At 37.6% G+C, this 22,303-nt stretch overlaps 1 protein-coding gene across 2 annotated transcripts in view; it reads left to right on the forward strand.

Moving 5' to 3' along the window:
- LOC126824788 (osmotic avoidance abnormal protein 3) overlaps positions 1 to 4,550 on the forward strand; it is a 31,251-nt gene extending 26,701 nt beyond the window's left edge. For both annotated transcript variants that reach the window (XM_050554171.2, XM_050554173.2), the window contains one exon: positions 346 to 4,550. In XM_050554171.2, the coding sequence (XP_050410128.1) occupies positions 346 to 572 (227 nt within the window). In that variant the 3' untranslated portion in view covers positions 573 to 4,550. The remainder of the gene's footprint in view (positions 1 to 345) is intronic.
- Positions 4,551 to 22,303: the final 17,753 nt, after the last annotated feature.

Here is a 22,303-nt window from a genome sequence, read left to right on the forward strand (position 1 = left end):
ACTCTACTTTTAATTGAGGTAGAATGTTTGAACTTATGGAGAGTGATGAAACTTAGTGTATAGTTTCACTACCAGATACTTCAAAACCTTTATTGAGTTTGATCGTGAACATTTTCTGCTTAGACTAAATATAGATAATCAGTTTGATTACTCAGTATTTTTCAAAAAGATAAATGTGCAATTAATTAGCATGTGTCATCTATTTATTTGGGAATTTCGGCAGGGGACATCAGCCTCACTTGGCCTACTGTATGGTACGTATGCCCATCTTCATTTGTAGAACAGTGTGACGTTAAATCCCATTTCATTTCATTTTAAATAATTCTACGCTTTGTTTGTTTTCAGATATGAGAGAAATAAGGAATAGTTACGGCGTCAGTAGTAACGGTAATATAAGTAACGGAAACGGTTTTACTGAAGAACCAATGAAAAAAGAATTACGAGCTGCTGCAGTGCACGGACAATTGATAGAACAAGAGGAGGCTGGACTACGACGACCTGGTAAACTTGAAGCACTACCTGCTGGCAAAAAATCCAAGAAAAAGAAAGGTACTTTAAATGATGGTTATTAATTAATAAGATATATAAAACTACACACATATCTGTACATATGATTTTTTTTATTTATTAAGGGCACATCAAACCAATCTGTTCACATATAATTTGCTTAGGTCAAAAATGTGTGACCTGTTGTGATAGCAAAATGAGTTTTTAAGATATGAACGAACCGTTAAAATGGGCTTAAAATACCTTTTTAGTGATATAATGCAAAAGGTTAAAGTTAATCACACTACATTTTTTCATATTTTTAGCCTATTTTCAGATTTTTGTTTGTATATTATTATCGTGAACGATGACTTGCAACTCATTTTGCTACTAAGGAAAAAGCAGAATATTTTTTTTTTATCTTAGACCCATAAAGATGAAAGTGTAAAATCAATAGATTAGAAACCAATGTCAATTTAAATCTCCAAAACAAAAGTTGAAATTGACCCATTTGAATAATTTTTGAACCAAAATGTTCTTATTGTGTTTTGTCTTAGCCCGTTAAGCGTGACATTTTTAAAACATTAACTACCCCCTATTGTGTAATTAATTTGACGAAGTGACAAAGAACTATGTATTATGTTCTAAAAATAGGTTGGGGAAAATACCTCCAAGGCGTTATATTACGCCCTACACACAGTGAGTGGCAGTTGTCCAGGACGTTATATAACGACCTACGCACTTAACGGGTTAAACTATATATTTAACATGTGTAAAGGTCATAAAAAGTAATACAAAAAAAGGGTTTATCACATATTCAAATAATAATTGGAGGGTCTAGAGCATAAGTGATCTAACTACAAACATCCTGTTTTTAGAAAATTAACCTCAAAATCTAAACCATTTCACACCACTATTGGTACCAAATTCAAATTATTACTGAATATTATACACGTTGAGGGCTATCTCTGTTCATGTGCCCACTTCAATCTGGCTTTCATGAAAAAATGTACAGGCTTTTTAATTTCAGATAGATCCCTTGAATACATGCAAATTATCCAACTTAGATTTAAAAACTAGAGTTATATCAATAGTCACAAATCCATTTTTATACGCCCACATGTATTGGTCACTGTATTTGTAGTCAAAAAATCATTCACTGCTGCCTAGGTTACCAGTTAACATTCATGAACAGAGATAATCATGTCTCAAATCAAGTGTTGCTCATGCTGAAGTTTAGTGAAATTGTAGAGGTGCAAAGTTAAAGTGGATGGAGGAGGGGTAAGATGGATGGGCCAGGCAAGTAAAGTGTGTAGGACGGGAATGAGGTGGGAACCAGGGTTGGGGGATTAGAATGGGAGGGGAGGAGTAAGGTGACTGGAGGAGTGTATGTCTGGTATAAATGGGTAGTGTTGGTATTTGATAAGAAAGGTAGAAAGAGCATGGAAGGCAGAATGAGCGGAAGCGATTATAATAGGTGGAAGGTGATATGGGGAATTGTTATGGGGAATTGTTATGGGAGGTGAGAAGGTGATGATCAGTGGACATGTAGAAATGAATGGAAATAAGTGACACACTCAAATAATATAACATACACGTACCAGGGTTGATTAGCAAACTAATACATGTTTATAGTGGTGGTATCAAGGAATCATATTGTCATTTTGAACTCAAATTAATCTATGACCAAAGGGGATAGATTACTGTATATTTTCATGTGGACGTATTATGTTGTTATCCCTGTCCGTCTGTGTGTCCGTTAAACTTTTTTTTTTGTGGACCCTCTACAGGTCACAATTTTTATCTGCTTTTGATGAACCTTTAAATATGACTTTATATCCCAAAGATCTCGGTTCCGCTTGTGGACCCACTAGAAGTCACAATTTGTATTAAATTTTAAAAAAACATTTAAATATATCACCATTACCCATCAATGAATGTTGAGTTTGAATTTTGTAAAAATCTGACCCAAACTGCCGGACAAAATGGCCGCTCCTTGTACGCAAATAGTGTAAAAGTATGTAATACCAAGGTTGTAGACCCTCTAGAAGTCACAATTTTTATCTGGTTTTGAAGAAACTTAAAATGTATCTTTATATCCCAAGTATCTCATTCTATTTCGATATTGCCGCATTTCAGACCATAACTTCCTGGATTATGACCCCTGATTGTACGAATAATCGCTTTTTGTTTGATTTTTTTACTTTGTTCTCTATCCATCTCTTGCAAAATGTGGGCCTATCTTGCCTGGCAACCACTAGTTTCTCCTTGTCCACCAGTTTTCTCTCACTGCTAAAGACCCTATACGCTCATTTCAATTATTGAAATAAAATTTACAATGTTAGTCCCAAAATGACTTACTTTCTGTTTAATAGACATTAAAACCATTTCTGTGTCTCTCCTTCCCTTCCATAGAATCATTTGTGCTAAATTACTCAATGCTGTTTAAAGGATTACCAAGGAATTGTATGATACCACTTATTTCACACCATAAATTCACTTTCAATTAAAAGAATATTATGGAATCCATGTAGCCGATTCTCACAATGGAAAACCTTTTGTGTTGCTAATGTATATTTTGCAAGAAACCTCTTATCTCTTCATGAATAGAAATAATCCCAGTTCATTCTCTTTAACTGAAATGTGAGAATAGAACTAGATACAACATGAACAAAATGTATGATCTGGTAGCCCAGCTGTATGCTGAAGGCTCTTACATCTTTAAATAGATGATGAGAAAGTTATGAAATAATCGGTTTATTATTACATGTTATGTTTGGTCTGTGATAAACAGAACATAAACTTTAATGGTAAATATTCCATCGCATCTATGTACATATATTATTAAGTTTTTAAATTCTATGAAATGGATGCCTGTTTTGTTAAATTAAATATTATTATATGGCCATATTATTTTCAATTTGTTAGGTGTTACTGTGTTTGTATATAAAAATATTTTAGGAACAATCATGTTATGCAAATATTGTATAGTCTTATCACTGTACTTCTAAGTTATTTTAAAACATTTTATTTAACTATTTGGTAAGTTATTGTAAAACTTTCCGCCTGAGAGTGTATTTTTTTACAAATTATTGTAAAACATTCCATCCAAATGATTTTTTATCAGTTATTGTGATATATTTATCCAAATAAATTTGATCAGTTATTGTAAAATATTGAATTTTATCAGTTATTGTAAAAATATTCCGTCCAAAGACATTTTATCAGTTACTGTAAAACATTTCGTCCAATGGAATTTTATCAATTATCGTAACATATTCCAGCCAAAGAAATTTTATCTGTCTAAATAAATTTTATCAGTTATCATAAATATTCCACCGATAGGAATCTTATCTCTTATTGTAAAACATTCCATCCAAAAGTTTGTTCTGTTATTGCTTTTTGAAAACATTGTATTGGAATTCCACTCAAGAATATTATTTAAAACATTTTTGTTGAAAAATATTCTTGTTAGTTTCTGATTGCATTGTGAAAATTATAATTGATTGTAATTACGGTATATTAGTTTTGTTGGAACAATTACCATATTGGTATGATGAATTTAAATGTTTTAATTATTACACACAAATCAGAACATATGTCGTATATTCTTTGTATACATTGGTCATATTCATGTTAAAAACTAAATGTATTAAAATTGATCTTTCATGAAGAAATGTGCAAATATAAGCTCTTAACACTACACTCCTCAATATTGTGATTTAGAATACACCCTCTATTAGTTTTGGTTGTTCCGGTGTTAACTGTGATAACAGAAGACAATTTGTTAATGATATTAAAGGTCACCAGAAAAGCTTCATAATCATATATTATTTAAATAATACAAGTAATTATGGCAACATATTCGAGTTCCTGTTATACTTATGGAAAGGATATGTTGACATAATTACTTTCTTTATTTAAAAAAAAAATGAAGCTTTTCCGGTGACCTTTAACACTTTAAGTAAAATTTTTAAGTATAAGCTGAAATGTAAACAGTAACAAATCTTTTTATTTTGTCATTATAAATTTTTTTTTTTCATTTATTAAACTGTGATATTACATTGTTAGTTATATTTATTTTGTAATGCAGACATTTATATGTCAATCCATTGTCCGTCAATATTGTCTTGAAATTTAGGTGGGGTTGTGTAGCAATATATGTTGGTCGAATATGGCAAAGCGGTGCCACCAAATCCTTTACCTCATCCAACGTCGGATATATTCTCAGCTACACGTCTTGTTACCAGTGATCGTCTAGATTTGTCTCAGAGGTATATTATTGTTATTCTTTTCTTAAGACTGAACAGTTACAGGAATAACAGTACAACAGTTTCTTTAACATCTTTATATGGAAGCAGATTACATAATAGTCTACATTACAATACTCAAAATTAACATGTCTTTAGCTATGGCAAAGCGGTGCCACCAAATCCTTTACCTCATCCAATGTCGGATATATTCTCAGCTACACGTCTTGTTACCAGTGATCGTCTAGATTTGTCTCAGAGGTATATTATTGTAATTCTTTTCTTAAGACTGAACAGTTACAGGAATAACAGTACAACAGTTTCTTTAACATCTTTATATGGAAGCAGATTACATAATAGTCTACATTACAATACTCAAAATTAACATGTCTTTAGCTACCACACTGCTGATAGAAATCTGTACATCCTGTCTACCCTAAGAACCAGCAGTATCTCCTAAGGAATCTACATGGTATCTGATCTCTAAAGAATCAAATGCATGTCTGTCCTGACGCACACAAATCTTTTGTTTTATATGTCTAGACTTCTGCGATTAATTATTCAAATGGCCAAACTTACTCAATTAATTATGTGATTGGTTACTTATGCCTAAAGACATAATTGGTAACCCTCACGAGTGTTTTGGACAATACAAAACTAGCCTTGACTGTTTGACTGTAGACCTGATATATCCTGTTTTTCTCACAGTATATTGAAAATTGAAAATAAATTAACTCTGTTTAAAATAAACTCATATTAAAGGTTATCAAGCAATATATATTATGTCAATGAACTAGACACATGACAGATGTGTTTATCAAATTATAATTCATGTCTGTTTGGTGTACTGCTATATCTAACTGGTTTATGTCCAAGCCATAAAATTCTTATATTTGCCTAATTTAATTATTCATACAGATATCATAAATGTCCCAATATTATTACAGTTCGGTGGCCGAGTAGTCTAAGGGGTGTGCTTTAGATCATAAAGTCTGTCATTGAGCCAAATGGCATGGTTTCATCCTACACTTGTACCTGATCATGATGAGGAATAGTGTCACCTGTCTAGCCTTGTGGGTTTTCTGGTATTTCGTCCCACTAGTGCACTATCTGCAAGCGAATTATTGAAATAACAAGAGCATCACTACTGCTGCAATATATGTCAACATAACTGCTTTGATTGATATGGTACTTTTTAAAATGAAGAGCATGAAATATGGCAGCAATGAGTATAGTATGACAAGAGGCAAGGTGTTGGGTTTGTTTTGCCAAGGGGGTTACGGTGGCTAAATGGGTAAGACGCTGGCTCACTAGCCTAGAGATCGGGTGTTCGATCCCTGCCGAGAAAGTTCATCCAGATTTTTCGGCATGGTTTCCCCCCTTGTCAATGATGCTTGATGGAGGGCCTGACAAGTACAGCTATCTAGTCGTTCGGATGGGACAAAAAACCGAGGTCCCGTGTACACATTGGCATGCACATAAAAGATCCCTTGACAGTTGGAATTCAATATAAGAGTAGGCCATAGTGCGTCTGTCTGGGCAAAATTTCCCTCATAGCACACTGTATGGCGTATACCCGTCTTCATTAGCCCAGTTCGGAGCAGAACAGTAGGATGTTAAACCCCATTTCATTTGTTTCGCCAAATTTACAGACTAAATATATTAACAAAAAGTGGGTGTGTGAAACTGCCCCAGGGTGTCGGGGCATGCACCAAAATAAATAGTAGCTGTCCTTGCAATATAAGGAATAAATATGCAATTTCCAAGATGATCCACTCAGAATTGCCATCTGTAGATGATAAACACAAAAATTGGGCCTGGCTCTGCCCCTGGGGGTTGGATATGTACTGAACAAAATATGTTAATAATTGCAACTTGTAGAGTATTTACAGAAAAAAAATTAACAAAAAAGTGGGTGTGGTACTACACCCCTGGGGGTCGGGAGTCGGGACAGTTGCTATCCTTTCGTACAAGGAATAAATATGATCCATTCAGAATTCCAGCCTGTAGACAAAAAACACAAAAATTGGGTGAGGCCCTCACCCTGGGAGTTAGACAATAATTTGCTTGTGCGTAGGCGTCTTTAGCAGTGGGAGGAAACTGGAGGACCCGGAGAAAACCCACGAGGTTGGACAGGCGACCCTACTCCTTGTCACATACATGTATGGGATCGAAACCACGCCACTTGACTCAATGATAGACCTTATATTTATCTAAAGCTATGCGTTAAACCATTCAAGCCCCCCCCCCCCACACACACACACACACTCACATCGCAAAGACACCCTGATGATGTGTTGAATGAGCCAGTTGATGTTGAATGGACATTAAACCCCATTTAATTTTTTTCTCATATTTTAGCTCTTTTTTTTAAAAAAAAAGCTTTCATTTAGATGAAGGGTTTTTATTTCAGAGAACATACAACTAATAGAATTTCTATCTCAATTAACATGAGTTTAAAATTTGAGTCCAGCCAAGATCATGAAATTTAATATTATACTATTCAAAAAAAGTAGGGGATATTTGATTTTTAAGTGTTATTAAAGTCACCTAATGAAACTGACGAAGAAACAAATGACAAAATGAAATGAAGTTCACATTCATCGATTTATTCCAAATGATCGTTAGACTAAGTAAGGCACAGACTGACCATTATAAGGGTAAAATGATACCCGGGGTCAAACAGCAAAGTTACCACAGCATCACAACCAAGTCAGTAACGGGTAAATCCTCCTCTGTTTGCCAAACAAGCATTGATCCGACGTGGCATACTCCTAATGAGACGTCTAAGGTCATTTTGGTCCAGATTGTCCCATTCCTGTTGCAACGCAGCAGCAAGTTCTTGGACATTGGCAGGACGTTGTTGACGTTGACGTAACCTCTGTCCAAGCATGTCCCAGACATGCTCGATGGGGGAGAGGTCGGGACTCAGTGCTGGCCAAGGTAATGTGGTGATGTTCTGTTGTTGGAGGTAACCTGTAACGATCCTGGCCCTGTGACATCTTGCGTTGTCATCCTGGAAGATGAAACGGCGGCCATGACGTCGTGCGAACGGCACAACATGGACTGCCAAGATGTTGTCCCGGTAGTACTGGCCTGTAACACGCCCTGCAACAACATGTAAAGCCGTTCTTCCAGCAACAGTGATGCCTCCCCACACCATAACAGAACCACCCCCAAATCGATCATGTCTGATGACGTTAACGTCTTGGAAGCGCTCGTTTCGACGACGCCACACCCTCCTACGTCTGTCCAAAAAATCAACAGTGAACCTTGACTCATCTGAAAACATCACATTGCTCCAGCGTCGATTATCCCAGTGTTGACGATCCCTACACCAACGACGTCTTGCCTGAATGTGATGATCTCTCAAACAAGGGATCACGCGAGGACGTCGGGCGCGAAGGTGACCCGTCGATTCCGAATCGTCTGGCCACTCACTCTCACACCAGTGTCTGTTTGAAGACGAGCGCTGATCTGATTTGCTGTGATGACACGATTTCTCAAGGCCAAGGTACGGATAAATCGATCCTGGGCTTGAGTTGTCGCCCTTGGTCGACCTGAGCGTGGTCTGTCCTGTACAGATTGTGTATCACGGTATCTGGACCATAGCCTGCTTATGACAGACTGAGAAACATTCATCGTCCGCGCCACAACCGCCTGTGTTGTGCCGATCTGTAGCATGCCAAGGGCACGTAACCTTTCATTTTGGGTAAGCCGACGCATATCAAAATTTGTTTTCTGGTCACTAAAACAATTAAACTGATGTTTCCACCCTGGAATCCAATGCCACAATGACTGTAACATTCAAAGTCAGAGTCGTGCAAATCTTGGGTTGGACCCCCATGATGATCCCAAGCATCACCTGCATTCCATGCGGTAGCTATTGGTGCGTTTGGGCGTCACATGTAACTGGAAATGTTTCTTCTGTTAGGTTCTATAGTGTCTTTTTTCGTAGTCATTTGCATATTTTAGTATTATGCCCCCAAAATCAAATATCCCCTACTTTTTTTGAATAGTATATAACATAATTAACATTTTTTTACCACCAGTTAAATCAAAATAACAGCATTTTTGATAAAAGAAACATGTTATAAGACCTCACAAGAGCTAAACCTGCCTATCATAGGTCTTTTTTCTGGCTTCAAATGTTATATAAATCATTGTTTAGACATTTATTCACATGAGAAGCCCACAACCAACTCCCTAGACCATTTGATGGCTGAGCTATTAAACAGATTAGACAATATACCGTAATCGAGACTTGCAGTGCCGGATTTAGTTAAAGAGAGGCCCCAGACTATTCCAATTGTGAGGCCCATCCCAATTGCCCACTCTCGTGACTAGAGGAAGATGGAAGCAAAGCCGAGGATGATAGCAGATGTTTAAGACTAAAATGCGTGTAAGAAAGGCCTATGACAGTCTCAAAAATTTAAAACACCTTGGCAGGAGGCCCGATACCTTTTGAGGCCCTGGGCTTGCACCTGCCAAGACTATAGCTAAATCCGGCATTGGGTACTTGACAATCGAAACTATTTAGGCTAAATCTTGTCAAAATTCAAACATTCATAACTTCGTCCAGAATAAGTAATTTGATTTGATTGAAATTTCCTTTTTAATTATTAACTACTATATCAATTATAACGTCCAGCTCTTTATGTAAATCTTACATAAATGGCTTGGGTCAGCCAAGGTCAAGATCTTGGGCCCAAATGACAGCCCCGTGACTGGCCGTCTGTATCCTGACCTTGAACTTGACCATTTCCTTTCTGGCTTAAGTCTAGACGGTACATGAAATTTGGGGAGTTTATCGACCCCAAGGTCAAAGATCAGGTCAAAGGTCATGGTGTCATGTGAACTATCTATCTTGGGGCGTAACCTTTGAATTCCTGCGGGGTCTGGAGCCTCTCCCAGGGGCCTGACGCTTCGATATCGGTTCATTTATCGGTGACCTTGAACCTTTGAGATGACCTTGACCTATCGAGGTCATGCAGGACCGGGGGACATGTCCAGATGTCAAGATCCGGTAGACGTGACCTCATCCGGAGGCTCACTAGCAGGCAAAAGTCAAAAATATTTCCGGGACCCACAGCGGATCAAGGTTGCGACTTTTGGTTGACGTTTTAAAAAAAATGAAGAACAAATATTGTGTCGATCTATCAGGTCACCGAGACCCGATCCGATTGGACGACCTGAACTCACGCCCCCAGTCTGGGACCGGCGGGACCCACTCGGTCAGCTCGTATCTGTACTCACGACCACGACTCGCGGCCTCTTGAACTAAATCGACCACGGATACCTTGGTGAAATTTTTTGTAAGTCTGGGTTTTGTACCTTAGTTGCCGCCGGGGGCAGGATATGTCAGCTAAGGTTATGACCCTGACGCACAAGACTTCCCCGTGACCTGTCTAAGGTCAAATTTCGGGTCAAAGATCAAGGTCTCATTCGAAAGGTCAGTGAGTTGTCCATCAAAAGTCTTGCCACGTGGGCCCGGGGTCCCACCAGATGCCCGGAAGGCCACAAGTTGGTAGATATTTTGGTGACCTTGGCCCTTTCAGATGACATTGACCTACCGGGGTCATGTTGGCCTTGTGCCATGTCGGGAGGTAAAGGTCGGGTGGTCCGGACTTTATTAGATGTGTCCCTAGTAGGCAAAAACCGAAATCCTTCCGGGACCCTTAGCGAGTCATGGTCACGACCTTTGGTTGACGATTTTAAAAAATTAAGAACAGATGTGGGGTCGATCTATCCGGTAACCAAATAGACGGATTTTACTGATGTGGTCAAAGGGGAGGTAACTCGCACGTCCCAAACCGGATTCGACGACCTTGAGGTCGCGGCCTTCTAAACTAAATCGACCCCTGGGATTTGCTCGGTTACCTTGGTTTGACCCACTTCCGATCACGGCAGAAAAATTTCAAGGGCACCACACGACGCGCAATTGTCGATTTAGTGGGAATAGCCGCGAGGACTAATTCCGCGGAAGATTAGAAAAAAATTAGAAAAAAATAATGATTGAAATAAGAAGTTTTTGGGCACCTAAACCCCAAAGGACCGCTGTTAGTGGCTTTAAACTATGGGACCAGGATCTTGGGGTCGTTCTGGGCCATGGCCCAAAATTACAGACATTGCACTGCCGGTTTCGGAATTGGGCCCAAAAAGACAGCAAAAAGGGCCCTGCAACTGCTTTTTCCAGGTCAAAGTTCAGGAAAGGAGGCAAGGGCCCCGGAAGTGGGCACTATTCACCTAAATCGGCCCCTGCGAATCAGGATATGGCCCAAGAATCCACGTCCGGTCAGGTCCACAGGCCTTTTCGTGCAACATTGGGTAATTTCACCTATTTCCGGTTGACGGGAGTGAATTCCGAGGGCCCCAGGCGACTCCCCGGGGTCGATATACTTCAATAATACCGAACCTCAGAATCCCCCCCCCTCTGGGTGCATCTGGGTGTTTACAGATGGAACTCTGGTGGGGTTTTTTGGCATATGGGGCCCAAGTTTGAGCGATTTCGTGAAACGAGGGACCATATTTGCGGTCTAATATCTCGGCCCCTATACATTGGAATCCGCCAGCTAGGGGCCCCAGCTAGTATGTATTCAAATACCGGGTACGGGGCAGGGTAGCAAATCACCTGTATTACGTCTAAGAACATATATTGTCTTCACATAATGTGTATCCCCTAAATGATGCCAACATTAGATTTCGTGGTACACGCGATTTCATTGGTCAACATTAGCACTCTGTCTTTCTACCATAACGGGTTGCAATCTGTGCTACGACAATGGCACAAGTGTATGCAATGTCTCAAATATGGTATATCAGAGGACTAAATTACCAAATTTGGAAATTTAGATAAAGAGCTCATTTTGCACTGATTTTAAGATTTTCAGAGTGAGGACCCAAGTTCAAGTCCTCACTTTACAAAATGTCCTCTATTTGTTGGTGTTCTACCTATTGTAGGTCCCCGTTAGGTTGGCAATACAAACGCACAGATAGGGCCGTATAAAAATTAAACAGTATGTTAGTCTTTAAATACTTTAAATGACATAGTTTGTGTCAAGATTAAATTCTCTCTCAGTTGGCTGAGCAAATGCAAGGTTGAGAAACCCCTGCAATTGTAAAGAGTTAGTGACCTAGCATTGGAAAAAAAACTTAGAAGTAGAAATCAAATCGTAGGTTTTTATTTTCATTTCTGTTTATCGGTCCTCTAGCAAACCTCCATACATATATCAGCTTAAAATACAGATGTGACGTACGGGCAATGTGCCAAGAGTAACTTGGTAAAATATTGAACTCGAGTGACGTATTTCATTCCAAAGCACGTGCAAGTGTCTGTATTTTAAGTTGTTTAATGGTCTCGAGCTTAAGACATTGCGTAATATATACTATTCAAAAAAAGTAGGGGATATTTGATTTTTAAGTGTTATTAAAGTCACCTAATGAAACTGACGAAGAAACAAATGACAAAATGAAATGAAGTTCACATTCATCGATTTATTCCAAATGATCGTTAGACTAAGTAAGGCACAGACTGACCATTATAAGGGTAAAATGATACCCGGGGTCAAACAGCAAAGTTACCACAGCATCACAACCAAGTCAGTAACGGGTAAATCCTCCTCTGTTTGCCAAACAAGCATTGATCCGACGTGGCATACTCCTAATGAGACGTCTAAGGTCATTTTGGTCCAGATTGTCCCATTCCTGTTGCAACGCAGCAGCAAGTTCTTGGACATTGGCAGGACGTTGTTGACGTTGACGTAACCTCTGTCCAAGCATGTCCCAGACATGCTCGATGGGGGAGAGGTCGGGACTCAGTGCTGGCCAAGGTAATGTGGTGATGTTCTGTTGTTGGAGGTAACCTGTAACGATCCTGGCTCTGTGACATCTTGCGTTGTCATCCTGGAAGATGAAACGGCGGCCATGACGTCGTGCGAACGGCACAACATGGACTGCCAAGATGTTGTCCCGGTAGTACTGGCCTGTAACACGCCCTGCAACAACATGTAAAGCCGTTCTTCCAGCAACAGTGATGCCTCCCCACACCATAACAGAACCACCCCCAAATCGATCATGTCTGATGACGTTAACGTCTGGGAAGCGCTCGTTTCGACGACGCCACACCCTCCTACGTCTGTCCAAAAAATCAACAGTGAACCTTGACTCATCTGAAAACATCACATTGCTCCAGCGTCGATTATCCCAGTGTTGACGATCCCTACACCAACGACGTTTTGCCTGAATGTGATGATCTCTCAAACAAGGGATCACGCGAGGACGTCGGGCGCGAAGGTGACCCCTATGCAGTCGATTCCGAATCGTCTGGCCACTCACTCTCACACCAGTGTCTGTTTGAAGACGAGCGCTGATCTGATTTGCTGTGATGACACGATTTCTCAAGGCCAAGGTACGGATAAATCGATCCTGGGCTTGAGTTGTCGCCCTTGGTCGACCTGAGCGTGGTCTGTCCTGTACAGATTGTGTATCACGGTATCTGGACCATAGCCTGCTTATGACAGACTGAGAAACATTCATCGTCCGCGCCACAACCGCCTGTGTTGTGCCGATCTGTAGCATGCTAAGGGCACGTAACCTTTCATTTTGGGTAAGCCGACGCATATCAAAATTTGTTTTCTGGTCACTAAAACAATTAAACTGATGTTTCCACCCTGGAATTCAATGCCACAATGACTGTAACATTCAAAGTCAGAGTCGTGCAAATCTTGGGTTGGACCCCCATGATGACCCCAAGCATCACCTGCATTCCATGCCGTAGCTATTGGTGCGTTTGGGCGTCACATGTAACTGGAAATGTTTCTTCTGTTAGGTTCTATAGTGACTTTTTTCGTAGTCATTTGCATATTTTAGTATTATGCCCCCAAAATCAAATATCCCCTACTTTTTTTGAATAGTATATATTGTAAAAACATTCGGGCCTCACGGCCCTTATGTTGTTACAATATATTACTTAATGTCTCGCTCTCGACCATTAAACCACACTTAATGTGGTGTTGGCGTCCAGGAAGCGATAGGGTACCTGCCATCTAATCCTGCAATTTTGCTTTTGAATTATTAACAATTTTACTCTTTTTATAGCCAATACTTTAAAAAAATGTATGCACAAATGATCGATATCACGTCATTCAGTGTTCAGGTATACTTCTTACAAAGCCAATTATATCATTTCATAATGATAAACATGTTTTTGAAGTGGTTTAAAGTGGAGGTGTAAGTGGTATTTTTTAAGCGAACAGATCTGTTTGCTAGATTCATAACAGAATCATTGTTTTGTGTTATGCTGATCGACTAAAATGACATTTTCAGATTGTTGCTGGGCAAGACTTTACAAAGTTGGAAATCGGTTACCAACACTACTTTCTTTTTTATCCCGCATCAAACGAAGTTAGAGAGGGATATTGAAATGGGCTCCGTTTGTTCTCTTGATTTCGTTTCCGGAGCATGAACCGTTCAAGAAGATATCTTCATGAAACCTATTATAGTAGTTGTGTCTTTTGATAATTTGGAATTTCTTGGATTTATAATTTTTGTGTTTCTTTGAAAACAAATTGGACTTAGTTTTTGTTTACGGAGCATATCTCATAAACCATTCAAGATATCATCATGGAACTTTGTACAAACATTAATGTATTAGAGTAGTTGTGCCTTTTGGGAATTTAGAATTTCTCGGATTTAATAATTTTTGTGTTTCCATGGAAACAAGTTTCTCTGTTGAATGATTTTTGAATTTTTACTACACATTTGACTTAGTTTTTGGTTATAATTATTATTCTAGAGCATATCACAGAAATATTCAAGAAAGCTTTATAACACTTTTACATTCATCAACCTATTATTTTATTTTCTGATGACCGTTCTCGTCCTGATTTCGTTTCCGGGGCATATTTCATCATCCGTTCAAGAAATCTTTTGGAAACTTTGTACAAACATCAACCTATTATAGTATTTTATTTTCTGATGTCTAAGCTTATTGTTGAACATGCAACAGCTGATTGAGATAGGCAAAGGTTGTTGTGCTAACCTAACAGGGAGTAGCGACCCTGCCTTGCCGAGCTACTGTGATCAGTGTATGAATCGTAGGCCTATCAGATATGTCAAAAAGGAAGACATTTTATATATGTTTTAAAAAAGTTATAATTAAAGGAGGCAAGTCGCTAACTCAATATCATCCACAGTCTTCAACATTATATACGACTTATTGGTCAAATTAAATCAACATTGATGTTTTTATATTACCGTGAAAAGATGGGCTTCTGATATCCAATATTTAAGACAAAATGAAAATTTTACAATTGGCACACGAATCGCGTGCCAGAATGCTTCTGAGTGACATTTGTACTGATGAAGCGACTTGATGAACGAGGCTTTACATATCCCACAGGAAAATACTACCGGTGTTGACTGGAATAACCAGGTGCCAAAGACTGCCATTCAAAATAGGACTCCTCGCGTATTTCGCCGAACATAACTGATTCGAAATTACAGTTAAAACAGAAACGGTTGAATGTAAATCAGTTTATATACATTCATATATCATTATTATATGCGTTGCAACCCATTTGGGCCCATCTCTATAGAGGTGCCAAAGAATAGAGATTTAGCTATTTTAAGATTAAGTAGGGCAGTTTATATAACAAAGCTAACAGTGATAATTTAAAGCCTGATTTAATTAATTTCACTCTTTGAATGGATGCCTCTTGTAGCACCATGGGCCTTTCTGTCGGACGTGAAAGCGGGGTAACCAACTCCGGTCGCCACATCCTACGTATGACCCATGCATCTTTTCTTACTACATATTTTAGTAGCCTTGTGATCGTCTAGAATTTGTCTCTAGCTATCTTTGCTTCTGCTTCACGTTGTATATTTACTTCTTACTGTTTTCTTAAGACGTCTGCCTTACCAGGAATAACAATGCAACAATTCGTTTTTACATTTTATATATCATAGCTGCTTACATATGGCACAATGCATAATAGAATAAAGTCATTCTCTCAAACCTCATTCAGCCAGACTCGCTGGGCGAGTCTGCTGGTAGAAATTGCTACATCTTTTCTCTTCCAGAACCTGTCTGCTGTCTAGGCACTCAGATGGTAATCTCTTCGGGATCTAATAGAATCTGGCTTAAAAGTTTGTCATGATGTTTTTTATAGAACCTATGAACAGCTCGCACAAAACTAGTGTATTCATGACCCTGAACCTGTGCAATTACTAATATGATGCAATTAATAAATTTTCAAGCATGTGTAATTTCGTGGTATTTTATTGACACATACATCCAGCTATATTTTGGTTCTGTAACTCTTTTTATGTGTCAACCTGTCACTTATTCATTAAGTACAATACTACATGTATGTGAATCTAATAACTTGCCAAAGATATTAATTAATACAATATAATGCTATCATTAAATATAAGAGCAAAAATTATAGCAATATTAATACACTCTCTCAAATGGATGCCCCGGGGTCGTCACATCCATTGTCACCCCACCCCAGCTTCAAAATTGCTATCTGATGTAGTTAGTAAGCTCATAATGTTTTTAAAATTGCATTATAAATGTGTTATTGGCATGGAACTTTTGATTTCTGTCCTTGTTGCATAATATTGTGGAGTCTAAAAAAGTAAAGTCATTATTTGACATGTCTTTTAAACTGCATAGTTTTAGGTCAATATCCTAAAATGTAGGCGTATCAATATGAACAAGGCAGTGTATAATTTGTTTTTGTTACCAATGGCGGATAGAATGATATCGTGTCTGTACACCATTGTTTCACTTTCAATGAAAAATATGTCCGAAATAGATCTGAGAGTCTAGTTTAAGAAATAATAGGGCGTTAAAGTATAATTTTCTATAGTTTTGATTGTGTTTCAATGATTGGTTATCGACATTTCGGAATATGACGTTGACACCTATTAGAATCTGTCCTTAAGGCTGCCTGTCTGATAATCTTACAGCTGAAAATAACAACCATTATATCGAGATCAACAACCCCGTCCCTCTTCTTTTCATATAATTTGCATTATAAACAAATTTGTATACCGGACCTTTTTATAGATAACGACTTCTTTCTTATTTTTAACGAAATATATCGTTTTTTTATCTACACATGTTGAAAATAAAAATATAACAGAATATTGAATATAAATCTGTCAATAAGAGCAGATTGGATATAACCACTTTCTGATAAGTTTTGGGGAACCGCGGTGGCTCAGTGAGTAAGTCGTTGACTCGCTAATATGGAGATCCCGTGTTCCATACCAGTGTCGACCGGGCTGTCAGGGATGTGGGACGGAGGGCATGTCAAGGGATAACGTATATAGTCGTTCGGATGGGACGAAAGACTATTGTTTTTACTAAAATTATTATTTATCCCGGAACCTATTTCTCAGTGATTGTAACAGATATCGATCTGAGACATAATGTCCTGTTGGGGAACCATGTGATGGGTACTTGAAAAACTATATTTGAAAGTTTTGCGCAGACCGCAAGTGACCGAATTTCGGACGGTGACCAGAAATTAAAAATCGGCCGTGGTTTCGTCAATTCTTTACCTATTTTCAAACAAATCACATTTTCTTAAACCCCGATTCCTTTCCGAGACAATAGCAATCTCACATTTTGCAGTTTCGAACATTCGTCTGTGACTTCTATCGCTCGAAAATTGACAACACGTTGTTTACCAGACAATTTTTGTTATTTTTCAAATTTGACCTACATTTTTAGATACTTGAAGTCCATCCGATTCCAGTAATAATTAAAGTTTCGTTCAGAGTTATCGCCCTTTATATTTCGAATTTTCTGTCCATGTTTCTGAAATGATGTTTTTTTGCGAAAAAAGCGATTTCTCCGTCGGATATTACGGATCAAAACAGCTTCAGTATCGTTGGATAGCCCGGTAAATGGACTCTTAAAGCCGGTTCAGCACTGCCATGCAGTTCTAGTATTTTATTTCTAAGATTGATGATGATGATGATGATGATGATAATGATGACGATGATGATGATGCCAATATGTATGGCGTGTCTCTTATATTCGGGGAATTATTGGTCATTTTATGAACTGACAAGGTGCATAGTATGACTATTTTAAATAGCTATATCGTTCAGCATGAGGCATCATAGCCTTCAATGGTTATTGCTGTAAACAGTTATTAAGGGACGATTCAAATTGTGTCCATAATTTTTTTTTTTTTAAATTACTCGTTTCGTTGGTCCTAGCAATAATCCTATGTCGCACTTTCTGTATTTTTCCTCCATCAACCCGGACATTATTCTAAAAACAAATCCAATTCTCTGGACAAAAATTGGCAAAGAGACATTCTGTCTAAATACAGCCTATGCTAATTGTCTGACCAATATATATATGTGAATTCAACATTTGAGTTGACAAATAATAATGTTCTAATTAAGCGAAAATTCTTGAATGTACTTAGTTATAGAAGAATCCTAATTCGGATACGTGTCAATCAAACACGTTGGTAACAGAATCCAAAAGGAAAAAAATGTGGTTGAACATGGAATAATGACCCATACCCACTATTATCGCCCTTATCAATACTTAAAGTAGCTAAGTCTCTAACTCAATATCATCCAAAATCGTCGACATTGAAAACACAAATTATTTGTCGGTTTAAATCAACATTGATGTTGTGTTCTTACCGGGAAAAGATGGTCTTCTGATATCCAATATTTAAGACAAAATAAACATTTTACAATTGGTACACGAATCGTGTACCATAATGCGTTTCAGCGCTATTTGTAATAAGGGTCTCGAAAAACGAGGCTAGACATATTCCACAAGTCATGTCAAACGGTGACGATATATTCTTATCTGGAGAGCGTGCCCAATAAATACTATCGGCGTAGACTCGAATAACCAGACGCTAATGTTTGAAATTCGATTGAGAATACTGGCGTATTTCGCCGAACCTAACTGATTAGAAATTACAGTAAAAACAGAAACGATTGAATGTAAATCAATTTATATAAATTCATATTACATTACTGTATGCGTTGTGACCCATTTGTGTCAATTTCTAGGTCCCAAATATTAGTTACTTAGCTCCTTTAAAGAATATTAGCCACGTCCCATGGGAAATTATTCCGCTTAACGCGGCGTTCGTTTTCTGTACCTAGGGTCACCACATCTGGTGCAGTATGTTTTTATGATTAAGCTGTTAATGAGTGATGATTTTCAGAACAAAGACTTAGCTATTCATCAACTAATTCAGTGTTATGGCTGTTTTTTTTAAAATATATTCCCTTGTGTTGAGAAACAATGTGTGTGGGACGAAATGTTTCAAGGGGACCAATCAATGAATGCAGTGATAATAGTAAATATAAAAACCATGACAATAAATTTAAAGAGGGCATAATTATATTGATTGGAATAATGCATATCAATGTGAAACATTTTGCAGTTAATCCAAGAACAGAATCTGATCTTCAGCCATTAATCTTTGACTTCCGAGCCAACGGTTTAGAGCCATCTTCAGAAAGCGAGAAGAATGAATTACAATCTTATACAAAATATGTATGGAATCCCGATTCTGTAAAATATATTACAGATTTCATAGCATACTGTTATGTGCACAATTTCAGATATGCAAAAACGGGTAATAAACTTCGCAGTCAAAATAGGCAACCCCCATGGTCCGATGGAAAATTCCTAGGGCAGAAACAATTGAAATACAAATTTTTAAATCGATTTAGAAAAAAGTAACAATGTTAATCATTTTAAAATGTATACTAAAAGTAAGGGTGTTTTTAAATCCTTATATGAAAGTAAAAAACGTGATCATGAATAATAAAACCCATGTGCAAACACGTCGCACCAAAAACCTTTTCGGCAACAAGGGGTAATCTAAGACCCCAGACATAAATAGGTCTTCGGATGCATAATTTTATTCAAATACGATTAAACTAGAGCTGCATATAAAGACTGAGAATAATTAGGCAAAGTAAAAAAAATAATTGAGGTAATAACATAATCAATATTGAAATTCATAATAATCATTCCCAATGTGGTATTTTTGTATTCTAGTCTATTTTTGTTACATTATTGTTATTACGTATATTATATTTTCTCTCTCTCTGTCATTTATTAATAATAAATGGCCTATCCAATTGCATATCGCCTACTGTTATATTTGTCTACAAGGACACTCACTGGGGGCATAATTGTCTGTCGCCATGTCATGGTAAAAGGTATTTCTGAAACCATGAAGATCTGTAAATAACGATCGCAGAACAGATTAGACACTTGTAACCAGCAAAATGTTTAAAGGGGTGGCCCCGAAGACAACTTGTTTCTGGTAACGTTTTAATTTTAGTTTTTTGTCAAATGGTGAATGTTGCCACTGCCTCACTTCTGTTCTATTTGCAGCATTATACCCGACATTAATTAGCTCACAAATATAAAATTCTCGCTAGACAATTAGCCACAAATGTTAAGGATATGGCCATGGGGTCATGAATCATGATATCCCTTGTATCCGCACAAGGGTTAAGTTGTGATAAATTGCGCGCGAACTTACAAACTCCTGATAGATTTTGAGCAAGCCCTATGCGCAAGCGAATAAATTCAAACCATATGTTAGTCTCGAAATGACCTAATTTGTTTCGAGTAGACGTTAAACCCCATTTCTCCCTCTCTCTCGTCAAGGTTGCCTCTTAAGTCCTCTCTTATTTTGCTTGTACATCAAACGATTCATCGTCAATCATCGATTATATGAACTGCGGTGACGTTAGAGAGATATATTTACTAATCAAGATGCCAAAAATAGTCTCATGTTACGGTATGCTGGTGATTTGGGTATACCACCGGACTCTGCAGTTGATATACAGAAGAAAATACATATTTTACATACTTTCTGCGCTGCTCTTAATGTTAATACACCAAAAACAAAGGTTGTAGTATTCAGAAATGGAGGCGTTTTACGAAAATATGAACAGTATTACTACACGAATAATACGATAGAGTGCGTTTCATATTATAATTATCTCGGTGTACCTTTTCGTCCAGATTAGTTTGGAGCAAAGCTGTGTATAGTCTTCCTGTCAAAGCTAAAAAGTCACTTCTTCGGAAGACCAGGTCAATATCCTTTATATGAAGTTTCAAGATATTTGACTCAGTTGTAAAACCCGTTTTGTTGTATGGAGCAGAAATGTGGGGATATGGATTCAGATAGTTCTGTATATTCGTTCTTTATATACATAAGAGCAGATCTTCTGAAAAATCGTCAACCAAATTTCAAGACAGTTTCAAATATGATTAAAACCAATTTATGTCAAGAACTGTACTTGACAGATAACATAAATCAAAACGTAAAAAGAAGTATAAAACTGCGTCTAGGAACTCTAGATGGCTTGTTTTGATCATTGAGGGTCAGTGCGTGGGGGTGAGTGGGGATCCATCAAATGGGCACAAGACCAAACTCAACTTTTCTATAGTAAAATTTTGCGTAGAATATGTTGCCGTTGGGGCGTTTTCGAATTATGCGGGGTCAAAGGTCAAATGAGGTCAATTGCACTGAAAGTGTATGCGCAGCCATTCTTGTATCATGAAAACATACTGAAAATGATCGAAAGTAATCACCTTTTCAATAAAAATGTAAATTTGCAATTCACCTTTGTTCTCAATCTCCCAGAGTTGTCTTCCCTTGCAGTCCAAACTATGCTGGATAGCGAGACTAGTGTGGAGAGTTCTTTGTGGTTTGTGACCCCGGAGCTCAAAAGGTCACATTTTCGGTTTTTGCACTAGGAAGATTTAAAGCGATAAATGTCAGCGTAATATATAAAAACTAAAGCGAAACCTGTTCTGATTAATAATAGGAACATTTAAAATTTATCTTTAGGTGGTCTTAGCACCGTACTTTACTTTGGTACGTCGAAAAAGATCTTGCATAACAGAACCAAAATACTTCGAAACCTGTTAAACTGTCAAATTGAAATCTCCCCGATTTAGTTTAACAACGATTGTTATACATAATTTTGAATCCACTTCGAACAACAATTGCGTGAAAGTTGGATCTCTGAAAGAAGTTCCAGTCTAAAAATGGCCCAGTTCAGTTCATTATTTACAAAGTTATCGCCAGTGCCACTTATAATTAAATGTTAATTTTTTTGTGTGGATTAAATCGAGAAAAACAAATTAAATTTAAAAATTCTTAATGATCAATTTGACTGCATTTGATATTATCCGAAAAAAGCAAATGATCATCAGCTTTAGTCTATTCATAATAACACAACTTTATGGATTTACTACTTCTTAGTTTATTACATGCAACGTTTCAATACTCTTACGGGTATTATGAATATGAATATTATACCTCTACTTCTAAATGTCATTTAAGGATATTAGCTTTAGTCTAAAGTATAAATTTTATTATCGATATCATTGAAATCCGATGTCAATTACGTTTGTTTTATATTTTATTTTATGAAGAAGTTGATCAGATCACTTACTGGCCAATCAAATTGTTGCCATTGATATAATGGCCTTCGTTTTGTAGAGAATTACGGGAATTTTCATCTCGCAGGCATATAAA

This window comes from Patella vulgata, chromosome 6, assembly GCF_932274485.2.
Source record: "Patella vulgata chromosome 6, xgPatVulg1.2, whole genome shotgun sequence".
Taxonomy (NCBI): Eukaryota; Metazoa; Mollusca; class Gastropoda; family Patellidae; genus Patella; species Patella vulgata.